Genomic DNA, 13,540 nt, shown 5'->3' with positions numbered 1-13,540 from the left:
ACTCACTCTGCATACCAGGCTGCCCTCAAACTGTTTGCCTGCCTCTTCTTTCTGACATGTTTTGTTCTTAATCTTTCCTTCCCTGTAAGTTTTTTAATGGCCTGGAATTTCTTTTATTTTTGCTGTTGATAATTTGGAAGAAACATAATCTAGTTTTATCAGAGAGTGGTCTATGAAGCTTTGGAATAACAGGCTTAAATTTGTACAACTTTATTAGAAGATAAGCTTGTATAGCAGTGCACACCTGTAATCCTAGTACTCCAGAAGCAGAGGTATGAAGATCTCTGAGTTCAAGGCCAATCTGGTCTACAAAGTGAGTTTCAGGAATGCTAGGACTACACAGAGAAATCCTGTCTCAAAAAGACCAGTTAAGAAACAAAACAGACAGAAAAGGAATTGAACAGAGGCGTGGAGAGATGGTCCTGGGTTGAACAGAGGCGTAGGGAGATGGTCCCGGGTTGAAAGCCTGGCTCTTCTTCCAGCAGTGCCAGGCTCAGACCCCAGAACCACATGGTGGCTCCCAGCTGTCTAGACCTTCAGTTCCAGGGAACCAGACACCCTATTCTGGCTTCTGAGGGAGAAAGGACAGCACTGGCTTCCATACGTGTATCATGACACACTCCTCCAGAGTAATAAAAATACAATAATATTAAAAATTACAAAAGAACCAACCAGTCTTGGACTTCATAGCTCTAATGATATTGAGGCTCACATACTTGTACTTATCTAGGCTCTCCACTTCCTGCCACTAAGCCATTGTTTAGTTTGGAATTTTAGCCATAGAATTTTCTGATTTTAGTAAGGTATAAGTATGTATCAGTCTACTTTTCAGAATGAATGGGAGCTGGAGACCTGGCCAGTGGTTAAGAGTACTTGCTGTTCTTCCAGAGGACCCAAGTTCTGTTCTCCAACGCACACGGTGGCTCACAGCCATCTGTAACTCCAGCTCCGAAGGATCCAATGTCTCCTTCTGGCATTCAAGAACACAGCATTCATATGGTTCACATAATACATATATACACACACACATACATACATACATACATATATACATATATACATATATACATATATACATATAGTCAGGACACCCATACATATTGAATAAATTTAAAGTCTTCTTTAGAAATATTTATCATCTTTGTAACCTATGTATAAATGTAATGACCAGTTATCCAGATGTAGTTTTCTACTTATCTTGGTTCAGTTCCCATTGTTGGTATTTTTGTGTCAGTTCTTTGCCATTCTGGCTTATTTTTCATCGTTAAGTAATGTGCTAATTTGAATGTGATGTTCACTATAGTCTTGGGCAGTGGTTCTCAACCTTGCTAATGCTGCAGCCCTTTAATACAGTTCCAAATGTTGTAGTGACCCCCAACCATGAAATTATTTCATTGCTGCTTCATAACTATTTTGCTACTGTTATGAATTGTACATAACTGATATGCAGGGCATCTGATATGCAGTCCCAAGGGTTGTGACCCACAGGTTGGAAACCACTGGTCTTGAGCATCTGAATATTGGGGAGGCTTAGGAGGTGTGGCTTTGTTGGAGGATGAATGTCACTTTGAGAGTTTAAAGATGCCTACCATTTTGAGTTGGCTCTTTCTGCTTCCTGCTTGTGGTTCAGGATGTGAGCCCTCAGCTGTTCCTCATGTCATAAAAGCCACCTGCAGCCTGAGTCCTGCCCTTATCCTGACTCTTATCTTTCTTGTAAAGCCAAATAAACCTTTCTTTCTCTAGACACCTCGGCCACGGCGTTTGTGCTAGTTAGGTTTTGTCTGCTTGACATGAGCTAGAGTCATGTGGGAAGCAGGACCCTCAATTGAGAAGATCTCCTCCTCATTCACTGGCCTGTGGGCAAGCCTGTGGAGCACTTTCTTAGTTAAGGATTACTGTGGGAGGGCCCAGATCCCTGGGGCTGGGGCAGTTCTGGATAGTATAAAAAGCAGGGTGACCAAGCCAGGAGCAATAAACCAGTAGATAGCCTTCCCCCATGGTTCCTTCAGGTTCCTTCCTCGAGTTTTTGACCTGACGTCCCTCAGTGATGGAGTGTGGCCTGAGAGCGTAAGAGGAAATAAACCCTTTCCATTCCAAGTTGCTTTTGATCATAGCATTTTATCGCAGTAATAAAAAATTAGCTACATACAAGTAGACTTTCCTTTAAATATTAGGAACCCTGTAATCTGTAGCCACACATTGGTTGTCTTCCCAGCCCTCTTCGTCTTCCTTATTTTGGAAATCAGCCAGCTGAGCTCCAAACTGGGCTTTCTTTTCATTCCCTTTTTTTTTATTTTATTTTTTATTCTTTTTACTTTTTTCATTCCCTTTTTTAATACACTCCAGAATCAGTCTGTTAGTAAATGCCTTCAGTTCTACCTCCAAAACAAATCCTGAGCGTCTCTCTCTGTCTCTCCATACGACCTCTGTGTATATACATGAATGTCTCCGTCTGCATTCCCTACACCCATGTTTGTCACAGCCGACTTAGCTCTAAGGACGCTTGCAGTCGTAATCAGATGTGCAGCCTTGCATACAGAATCCTGCATGATGTGTTCGGCCCTTCTCTGAGCAGCTCCCCTGTGTTCCCCCCTCCACTCCTCTGCCTCCATTTTCTTGTATTTAGATGGTCTGAGACTAAACCAGCTCCTGATTCCGCCAGGGGTACTGGTGTTTTGTTTAGAAGACTCCTTACCATTCAGAACTCAGCTTAGATGTTATGTCTGCAGTGGCAACTTAACCCACACCCTTGTGGGGTTGTAGCTTTGCACAGCATGTGACTGCTTGATGCTTTTCCTATGTGGACATTTGCTTCTCTCCTACAATGTACGATCTTCGGTCTCCACAGCCATATTTCAGCACACGGGACAATCTAAGCACGCAGCACACGCACTCTCGTGTTCTCCCTACAAAAGCACGGGAGCTCCTGTGGCCCTTGAATAAGCAGACGATCATGTCACCCATTCCTCTGCCAGCAAGTCTGTAGCGTTTCTCCTCTGACTGTTGCCACAGCCTGCCTGGAGGTGCATCTCTCCCCTTACTGGGAACCTGCAGCTTTAGCATTAGGGGAGATTGGCAGTCTGCTCTTGTCATTGAAGCCAGGTTCTCCATGCACTGACTACATTTTGATTTTTTGAGAACTCTTTGCAAGCTTCCCCACCCCCCACCCCACCCCCCGCAAAATTCTGTTCTCTCCCTCTTTTATAACTTTTCTTTTATCATTTCTTAGACTTTTAAAAGAACTTCATTGCTTTTAAGAATGCCAGTTTCATGCCGGGCGTGGTGGCGCATGCCTTTAATCCCAGCAGAGGCAGGCGAATTTCTGAGTTCGAGGCCAGCCTGGTCTGCAAAGTGAGTTCCAGGACAGCCAGGGCTACACAGAGAAACCCTGTCTCAAAAAAAAAAAAAAAGCCAGTTTCAGAGTTCAGCTAAGAGTTCATACTGCTCTCCCAGAACCTAACTAAGTTCAGTTCCCAGCACACATATTGTGCAGCTCACACCCACCTGTTAACTCCAGTTCCTGCAGCCAGAGACAGAGACTGAGGGGGAGAAGCAGGCAGGCAGGCTGGAGGCAAGGAAGGAACAATTCTTTAAAAATAAATAGTGCCAGTTACTCACAGTACCTCCCTTTACCCGTGCTTTGCCTGTTGTCTCTCTAGGCCTGTCTGTCTGTCTGTCTTTTGTCATCTTTTCTGTGAGTGTATTTTTGTCCACCATGCATCAATGGCTTACTTGCCTCCTTCGCCATTCCAACTTGCTTCTGGTTGGTTCTATAGCGGGACTGTTCTCCTCAGCGCCATTATTATTATTATTATTATTTTTTCATTTGCTGCCTGGTTGTCCCTGTATTCATTTTCTCCTTTCATTTCCTTAAAAGGAAGCACTGCTGTCTAGAAGTTTCTTTCATAGGGAAGGCCCGTGTGTCTTGCATCCTGTAGCTATGTGTTTTTCATGGTAAGTTTTTGAGGGGGACCAGGGAAGCCAAGGTCCATAGTGGTTCTCATGCTTGTGTAGCCGACTTGGGGAATGTGAACTCAAAAACACAGTAACATGGTAATGAATTTTCCTGGGAGTCAGTTCAGATATTTTTTAAAAATTATCTAGACAGCATTATTTCAAAATTGAATTCTTAACTGTATTTAGCAACTTAATAAGTTGCACTGATGCCAGTCTAATACAAAAGCCCTTCCTTGTATTGACTTAGCAGAGGAGCTGACTTAGAATTATGTTACACATGAAAAGGTACTTACTTGCCAGTATGAACAGAAGGAAAAAGAGGGTTTTGTTTTGTTTTATCATTAAGTAAATGAAATGCCATCTGGAAACTTAATAATAACTTTTCCTTCATAGATAAAAATAGGATTTAGGATAATTTAGGGCCTTAAATTTTGTTACAGCCTTTCTGGTTTGCCCATGGCAGTTTAATTTTATAATATTTAAGTGAATATTTTCCTGAAACAAATTGCTTTTTTGGTCCTTCCTAATACTTACAAAAAGGCTTAAAGTAAGCCTTAAGGACAAAGATGAACACAGAAAGTCGTTTATTGGCCACAAAAGTGGAATCAGCTGTCCTTCTGTGGCCATATGTTTGTTTTTCTTGTCTTTTTAATATACAGAAAAAATGATTCAGGAATGATTTGACTGTTTCTGTCTCATTCTTAATAACAGAATCTGTATTAACCACCTTACACATAGTGGCATGGGACAGGATTTGGCTCGGCTATGATCACCACTGAAATGCTGGTGTCATTGCTGGGAGCTTTAAACTGTAATTTTCTGTCCTTGGTCAGGCCTCAGAAATGCCCTAGAAAATTAGGCTGGTGGATGGTGGTGTGCGCCACCCTGATTTCCTGTCTGACGTTTGAGTGCTTAGCTTAGCCTGGTGCTTCCTCAACAGGTCTTCTGTGGCTCATAGTGGCCAGCAGCCAAAGCAGGAGCAGAAAGCCCAGAAAAACGTTCCCTTTCTCTCTTCTCTGCTCGTAGCTCTTTATTAGTGTGGCAACAAGGTCCAGGAGTCCAGACTGTCATTAGACTTGCTGCATAGCCCAGGCCTCCCACCTCAGCCTCCCTGTGCACACTGAGCTCCACAGAATCTTTATTTATTCTTTGTTTTATTTTATTTTATTTATTCAGTTTCACCATGTAGTACTGGCTGGCCTGAATTCATGACGTAGACCAGAGTCGCCTTGAATGCAGAGATCCTCCTGCCTCTGCCACTTAAGTGCTAGGATTAAAGGTGTGTGCCACCATACTTGGCAAAGATATTCTTTAAAATAGGCAGTTTGTGGTATGTTAAGTGAATCTTGCTTACAAGGATGGATGGATGGATGGATGGATGGATGGATGGATGGATGGATGGATGAATTTAGCTTTTTGAGACAAGGTTTCTCTGTAGAGCCCTGGCTGTCTTGGAACTTGCTTTGTAGAAGAGGCTGGCCTTGAACTCAGATCCTCCTGCCTCTCCTTCTGGAGTGCTGGGATTAAACTGGGTACCACTATACCTGGTTCTAAAGATTTTAAGAAAGTCATTGTCCTGGATAATTAGTGTGATGTACTTTTGTTTGTTCACTTGCTTGGGTTTTGTTGTTGTGTTTTGTCTTGTCTTGTTTTTTAATGCAGTTAGGAATATTCATGAAGTAATCCAATATTTCACAATAAAAAGTTAAGTATATTGCCTTACTTTAAAGTTTTCTAAATAAGTGGGAATGCCCTAATATCTTCAATAGATTTTTTTTTTTAAATGATGCTACCGGGAAATCCTGTTTCCTGGAGTGTAAGAGGAGAGTGTAAGAGGGGAAAGGTCAGGATGGGTGTAAAGATGTGCTTTGAACAAGACCATCAGCTGCTCTAGCTAAGTGGGACATTCTTGCTTTCTGGAACTCTATTTAAAAACTGAATGACCTTTAAGAAAAAGAGAACTAAACAGCTTTATCTTTTTCAGTGTGTGTGTGTGTGTGTGTGTGTGTGTGTGTGTTTGTGTCTACACATGTGTACGTGGGGGTACCTACCTTAATTCTTTTCCTTATTCCCGTGAGACAGGGTCTTTCAGTGAATCTGGCGATAAGCTGGCAGCTAAAAGGCTCCACCCGCCCTGCCTTTGCCCTGCCCTGCACCCGGCACTGTGGTTAGAAACATGTGCATGACCACATCTGCTTTTTGATATGGGTTCTGGGAATGAAAACTCAGGTCCCTTATGCTTGTGCCCCAAATACTCTTACTGAGCTAGCCCCCCAGGCCTGTCGTTTCAATTTTTATTCAAAGACTTTTATATGTATCCTCTGTGTGTAAGTGTGTGTACATGTGCTCGTGCCCACAGATTACAGAATAAGGCATTAGATGCTCTGGAAGAGCAGCATGGCCTCCTAATGCTGAGCTGATCTCATCCTATGCTTACAATGTAAGCTATTTGTAACCCTCTCTTCATTGTTTGGATACTTCCATTCGGAACTGGGTGGGTGTTGTGAGAAAACCTCCCTAAGAGTGGCCTGTAGGCTAGCTTGTGGAGCAGTTTATATATTTATATGCCTGATGATTGATATGGAAGGGCCCAGCCCATGACAGGCAGTGCCGTCCATTGGCAAGCAGTCTGTAGTGCATAAGAACAAGCTGGGGGAGCAAGCAGTAAGCAGCATCCCTCCATGACCTCTGCTCCCATTCCTGCCCTGCCTTCCCTCAGTGATGGATGAGCTCTAAGATGAAATATACCCTCCCTTCCCAATGGTGCTTTTGGTCATGGTATTTATCACATCAGTAGAAATCCTAACTCGGGGATCTAACAGCTTCTTCTGGTCTTCCTGGGTACCTGCATACTCACACATACACAGAGTAAATCCTTTCTAAAAAAAATTGTTCGTTTTTTAAAGTTTCTAGCTAAAAAGTCTACCTGTCAGACGTGTAACCCCAGCTCTGTGGAGATGGATACAGAAGGTTCTAGGGCTCGCTGTCCACCTGCCTGACTCCAGGTTCGGTGGGAAGCCCCACTGCAAAGAAGTGAGGTGAATAACGATAGAGTGGGACACTGAGCCTCCTCCCCCGCCTCCACCTCTGCCTGGGTGTGTGTACTCACACATGCGCACATGTGCATGTGTCCCACACACAAAAAGTAATAAAACATGAAAAAAGGTGAAATAGAATTTTTTGTGCCACTTAAAGCATAGGTAATCCTATGTATTATTATATTCTAAAAGTACGTCTGTTTCCCAGTTTAGCTTTGAACACAAATAATTTTTTGTTTCTTTATAATAAAAATCATGACTTTCAATGCCAGATTCTAAATTGATGTTCAATGCCAGATTATAGATTAGTAACTTTAAAAGTTAAGTGATTTTCTAAGCGAAGGAAGCTAAAGTCAAGGATTGCAAGTTTACAATGTGCAGGTTACAGGGGGTTCAAGCTTGGGGTGTCTTAGTTAGGGTTTCCTTGCTGTGAAGAGACACTATAACCAAGGCAACTCTCATAAAGGCAAGCATCTAATTAGGGCTGGCTTACAGGTTCAGAGGGTCAGTCTATTATCATGGCAAGAAGCATGGCAGCATCCAGGTAGACATGGTACTGGAGGAGCCGAGAGATCTGCATCTTAATCTGAAGGCAGCCAGAAGGAGGGTCTGGATCACACATGCCAGACTTGAGCATTCATGCAGCATGTATGCATGTATATACATATATAGGTAGATATAGATGTATGTATGTGTGGATACACACACACACACACACACATATATATATATATATCTCCATCCTCAAAGCCCTGCCTTCCCAGTGACACACTTCCTCTAGCAAGGCTACACCTCTTCCAATAAGGCCACACCTCTTAATAGTGCTATTTCTCATGGGTCAAGCATATTCAAATTACTACAGTGTGGTCAACTTAGGCATACCCTTGTTACAATAGTTTTTAAGGCAGGGAGGGACTGGAGGTGTAGCTCAATAAAAGAGCATTTACCTAGAATCTAAAAGGTCCTAGTTTCAAACCCCAGTACAGTAGTTTAAAAAAGAAAGAAAGAAAGAAAGAAAGAAAGAAAGAAAGAAAGAGAAAGAAAAGAAAAAAAGAAAAAGAAAAGAAAGAAACTTTAAACGTATTTTATCAGTAAACATTCCTCACTCATTTTGCTCAATGGAGAAAACGTCCTGTTTGTTGACTACCACTTTAACCAACCATATCTGCCTGATCCCCAGCACTGGGTCACTGCTGGTTTTCTGAAACTTAGCAAATGCAGTGTTTATCATTGCGTTTAATTGGATTTCTGAAAGCAGTTCATTATTAAATAGTGTGTGAGTGTGTGTGTGTTTGTGTGTGTGTGTGTATGCGTGCGTGCGTGTGTGTGCGTGTGTGAGTGTGTGTATGCATGTGTGTGTATGTGTGTGTGTATGTATGTGTGCGTGTGTGTGAGTGTGTGTGAGTGTGTATGTGTGTGTAAGCGTGTGTGTGTGTAAGCGTGTGTGTGTGTGTGTATGCGTATGTGTGTGTGTGAGTGTATGTGTGTGTATGCGTGTGTGTGTGTGTGTGTATGTGTGTGTGTGTATGCATTGTGCATGTGTGTAAGCCAGAGGTCAACCTCAGCTGTTGTCCTTTAGGATCCACTTACCTTGTTTTCTGAGACAGGGGTCTCACTGAAACCCCGGGCTCTTTGTTACTAACTTGGTCGGCCAGCCAGCCCCAGGGGTAGCCCCAGGGACAGCCCCAGGACGTGTCCACCTCCCTGGTAGTGGGATCATAGGCCTGCACCTCAGGCTCGGCCTTTTACCTAGATACTGGCGACTGAACTCAGAAGGTACTTACCAAACTGAGCTGTCTGCCCAGCCCTGGACCTTTCAGGCTGCCGGTTTCCACTGTATATAGAAACCTTAACTGCATTTCCCACTTTGTCACTGTGATGGTTGTGTCCCCCCTTGGCTCCTGTGAGCAGCATGGCTGAGGGCTTTCATGTGTGTCTTTTCAGACTTCAGATGCACGTTTTAGATGCATGCTTAGGAGTAGATGCTAGATAGCTAACTGGATCATGTAGTAGTTCTGTTTTTATTTTTAAATTTTAAGAAGCTACCATACTGTAGTAGAGCATCATTTTATGATCCCAGCAGCAACACACAAGGGTTTTGTCTTCTCTACATCCCTACTGTTACTTTAAAAATCATAACAGCGCATCCTCGTGGACTTAGGTGAACCTCTCTGCAGGTGTCAGTTGTATTTCTCTGATTAATGCTGTTGGATTTCCCTGTGATTGCTGTGGTGTGTTGTCTGCTGTCTGTTAGTTGACGAGGTTACTTTATTTGTAATTGTTGAGTTTGAGGAGGTTTTTATCTATTATGGCTGTTGACCCCTTACTGAATATATCATTTTCACATACATTTATCCATTCTACAGGCTGCTTAGTCTGTTGACAGGGCCCTTTGAGGAACAAGAATTCTTAACGTTTGATGTATTCTTGTCTTCTTTCACTTTGGTTCTCTGTGCTTTGTTATCATACCTAGCAAGTCCCAAACTCCATCGTCCTAACTTACTGGGACTTCTTGGGGTTGTGAGTTGTGATCATTTCAGTCTTTCGTTCGTGTCTGCGCACTTGGGTCTGTTTTAAGGCTCATTCTTTTACATGTGTGCATGCGGCTTTCCCAGCACTGATGTTTAAGGAAGTGATCGTTGGCCACATACATGAGGGCTTATTTCTGGGTTCTGTTCCTTCTGTCTGTGTGTCTGTCTTTATGACCGTAGTGAACTGTTTTGATTTTTGTAGTGTTCAGTACATTATGGAATTGGGAACACTGAGTCTTCCAGTTTTATTCTTTTTAAAGATTGTTTTGGCTGTTGAGGATCCCTTGAAATCTCAGGAGTTTGGTTTTTCTGAAAAAATTCTGTTGGGATTTTTATGGGGATTACATTCAGTAAGTGGTGTTGAGTGTGGACCGATCCCTTCTGTTTGAGTCTTCGTCCTGTAATGTTTTCTGTTCTCAGTGTGTACATCTTTCACGCACGTTATTCCCAGGTATTTATTTTTTGGGTGCTACTGTAAATGGAATTGTTTCCTGGTGGTCCCTTGCTCCTGAATAGAAACACTAGCTTACTGTGCTGCCGGTGATGTCCCTAGTTCTGGCAGATTTTTAGTAGAGTCTTAAGGTCACGTCATCTGTGAACATACTTTACCTTGTTCATTTCCAATTTGGGAATTTTTAAAGTGATCTTTAATTATGCGAACAGTACTTACTTTCATAATTGGCTGAAAGTAGTCTGTTAAGCTATGGAATATGGGTCCCATTCACAGATATGGTAGGAGGAACCACATAATCACATACTTAAAGAAATGGGAGCAAACATCAAAATGCTAACGATCAATGTGTGTATCTAGTTGATAAATTTGTGAGTATTTTTATTTCATTCTTACTGTTTTTCTGTATTGACAAAATTTACATGAATGTTGATACAATAATATAGACTAAAACATGAAACGTTTTTATTATTAAAAAGTGATAGTTCCACTATTGGCTCCTCTAGAGGATGGACACAGTTTAGTAGCTTTCTGTGTAATTCAGAAGCATCAGGTAATAATATTAACCGGGAATCAACAATGTAGATGTATACACACTAGACCTTAAAAGCATAAACCAGTTGACATTTGATGAAATAATAAGTGGAAAGACTTGATTTCAGTAATAATTATCTAATGAAAATATTGAAATATACTAAGTTATTAAAAGTGACTCAGCCCAGTTGTAGCTTTTAGTCATTTAGTTATTCAAGTTAAGTCTGGTCCCAGTGTCTGTCACATAGTATGTAGAGCTTCCATCCCTCACTGATCCCCTCTTGGCTGACATGAACACTCTTTTCCTGGGGTTTCAGGCTAAATTCCCCAACCCCAAGACTTAAAGAGGCCAGGTGACAATCAAGTGGCTTCAGCGACTCCCAGCTTTCTCTGTTCCACTTTGGTGCTGCCAGCAGCTGCCCTTATCAGAATGAGAGAGAACACACGGAAGGCTTATCCAGGGAGCACACACCGAAGGCTTATCTAGGGAGTAGAGGGAACTGTTCAGCTGCATGGTGCTCAGGGTGTATGAGCTGAGAAAGCTGGTAATGCACAGCTTTTGATTCTAGATCCCATCTTTACTGAGACTGCTAATAACTGAAAACACTCATTTTTCATAGTTCAACTTTTCAAGAGACCACAGTGGTCTCGTGCCAGGCCTGTGGTCCACACAGGTTCCTTCAGCAGCCAGATGACTTGGCACAGACAGTAGCTCGTGCTGAAGAGAAGAGCTGGGAGCAACTAGTAGATGGCTAGTGGAGTCCTTTAAAGTGAGTAATAAATAAATAAAATAGGGTGAGAAGCTGGCTTTAGGAGAGCTTGGAACCACAGCGCACATTTAAAGTCAAAGCACTTGCAAGGTATTCAGGTGGCAATGAGAAGGCTGATAAAACCAGAGCCAAGGAGTTCTGTGGTTCTTGGCTAATTAGTTTTATCCTTAATATGGCCTGGATACGATGAAACTCAACTTGAGAGCATAACTTAAAAGTCACTTCTACTGGACTAGAAAGTAGCCTGCATCCTGCAAAACCCAACATACAGCCCAGTGCCTTTCCTATGCACCAGCAGTGAGCATGCTGAGAAAGAAATCGGGGAAGACTAAACTAGAATAAGACTGACCAACTAGGTGAGGGATCTAGACAGTAAACATTGAACCAGGGCCAGGAGATGGTTGAGTACACTTGCCATCAGCCTGATGGCCAGAGCTCAGTCCCAGGAGCCCACATGGTGGAAGGAGAGAACTGACCCCACAGAATTGTCTTCTCATCTTCGCATGTGTATAAGTGTAAACACACACACACACATACATACATACACATACACACACTGAAATGCAATTTTTTAAAAAAATGCAAATACTGAAGCAAAATAAGCCAGACCTAGAAAAATAAACATCACATGTTAGTACATGAAATCTAGATTTAACTGTGTTGTGTGCATGCAAATGGGACAGTCCAACTAGGAATTATGATTGTAAATAGTGTATATTGAGTGTTGAACCTAATTTTATAAAACAAATACCGTTGTGCGTAAAGGGACATTGAGGTTCAGATAGAGTGGTAGTGGGTGAAACTGGGGCTGGGAAGGTGGCTCGGTGGGTAAATTGTCATTCAAGAGTAGGTGCCTGAGTTTAAACCCCTAGCATCCACATAAAAAAGCTGCTGCTGGTGGTGTGCCTGTAACCCAGCCCTGGGAGACAGAGATAAGAGTAACCCTGGAACTCACAAGATGATCTTGCTTAGTCAGCAAGCTTCAGGATCATTGAGAGACCCTATTCAAAACTAAAGTGGGAAGTGATGGACCTCTGAGCTCACTCTACAGGCTTGCCCACAAATTCTCACTACCCCTCTCCCTGGTCAAGTAAAAGATGTGGGTGCCTTCACTACCCCACTTTCATTAATGTGTAGGCTACTCACAAAGAGATGGACTATAGCTCAGTGGTGGAACACTATCCTAGCATGCATGAGGCTATGAATATATATCATGTAAATATTATAAAAAACTTAAGAGTTAAACTATACCATAGATCAAATAGGCACAACAGATGACGCTGTAGTAGTCACTCCAACAGCTGCAAAACACAGTGTTTGTAGCTGGTCTTCGGCCACTTTGGGGTTCTTCTTTCTCCCACCCTTCTCCACCCCTTTTCCTCTCTTTCATCCCCCTAACACTAGGTAGGAGAGAGAAAAGGATGGGGGTGAAAGAGGTAGACTACCTCCTGCTGATTAGGGGTGTCAGGTTCCGTGGGGCAAGTTTGATCTTTACTGCCATGATATCTAATTTCTTCTCATTTCTTTGCACATGACTACTTAACAAACCAAAACCAACCAACAGCCACCTCGGCCACTACCCTCTGAGCCCTAGCATTTAGATACCCTCTGACAGGTCCCCAGGATTCCAAACGCCACACAATCTGCAGCTGGCAAAATCACGCCCCTGCTAGAGCATGGGGCAAATCATAGTCAGCTGCTGCGGACAATCAGAAGCAGCCCCAAAGCACACACCTGGGCTTAAAGTAAAACATAGTCCCATAATATTTCTGTGTTTTTCAGAGAAACCAAAATTCTCACTACAAGTCTTCTCATATTTCTTCATATTTGGAGTAGCATGATGACCAACTTATTTTGTTTTTCAGGTGATGATTTTTCTTTGATTCAGCAAGAGATATTTATGGTTAAAGAATGTAAGCATTGCAACATCGTAGCCTACTTTGGGAGCTATCTCAGGTAAAATATAAGAGCGTCATCGTTTGACCTGTTTTTCATATTCTCTTTTCTACCATTCTCCCTTCCTCTTGTGTAAATGTCGTCGTATGTGTGCATTTTTAAAACATTGTTCAAAATTCTAACTCTGGTAGGGTTTTCTTGCCATCTTCCCTGCTCTATAAATATTACCGCCTCTGTGTATGTGATCGTGCCTTGTCTGGGAGCCTTACTGGAGCATTGTGAGTGATGATAATGGAGAACAGATCACATCCTAACCCTCTCAAACTGAGAGAAATCTGAACTGATGTGTGCCTAGGAACGATT

General features: G+C 42.5%; 1 protein-coding gene across 2 annotated transcripts in view; it reads left to right on the top strand.

Annotated features, from left to right (window-relative positions):
* Map4k5 (mitogen-activated protein kinase kinase kinase kinase 5) overlaps nucleotides 1–13,540 on the top strand; it is a 91,368-nt gene that overhangs the window by 24,901 nt on the left and 52,927 nt on the right. Inside the window, exon 3 of one of the 2 annotated variants that reach the window (XM_021178702.3) lies at nucleotides 13,147–13,237. The exons of the other annotated variant lie outside the window; for it this stretch is intronic. Coding sequence (XP_021034361.1) covers nucleotides 13,147–13,237 — 91 coding nt within the window. The remainder of the gene's footprint in view (nucleotides 1–13,146; nucleotides 13,238–13,540) is intronic. 2 annotated transcript variants of the gene reach the window in all.

Source organism: Mus caroli, unplaced genomic scaffold, assembly GCF_978045245.1.
Source record: "Mus caroli unplaced genomic scaffold, Mus_caroli_1 scaffold_14, whole genome shotgun sequence".
Classification (NCBI taxonomy): domain Eukaryota; kingdom Metazoa; phylum Chordata; class Mammalia; order Rodentia; family Muridae; genus Mus; species Mus caroli.
Note: the sequence above shows the minus strand (reverse complement) of the source record. Positions and strands in the feature narration are given on the sequence as shown.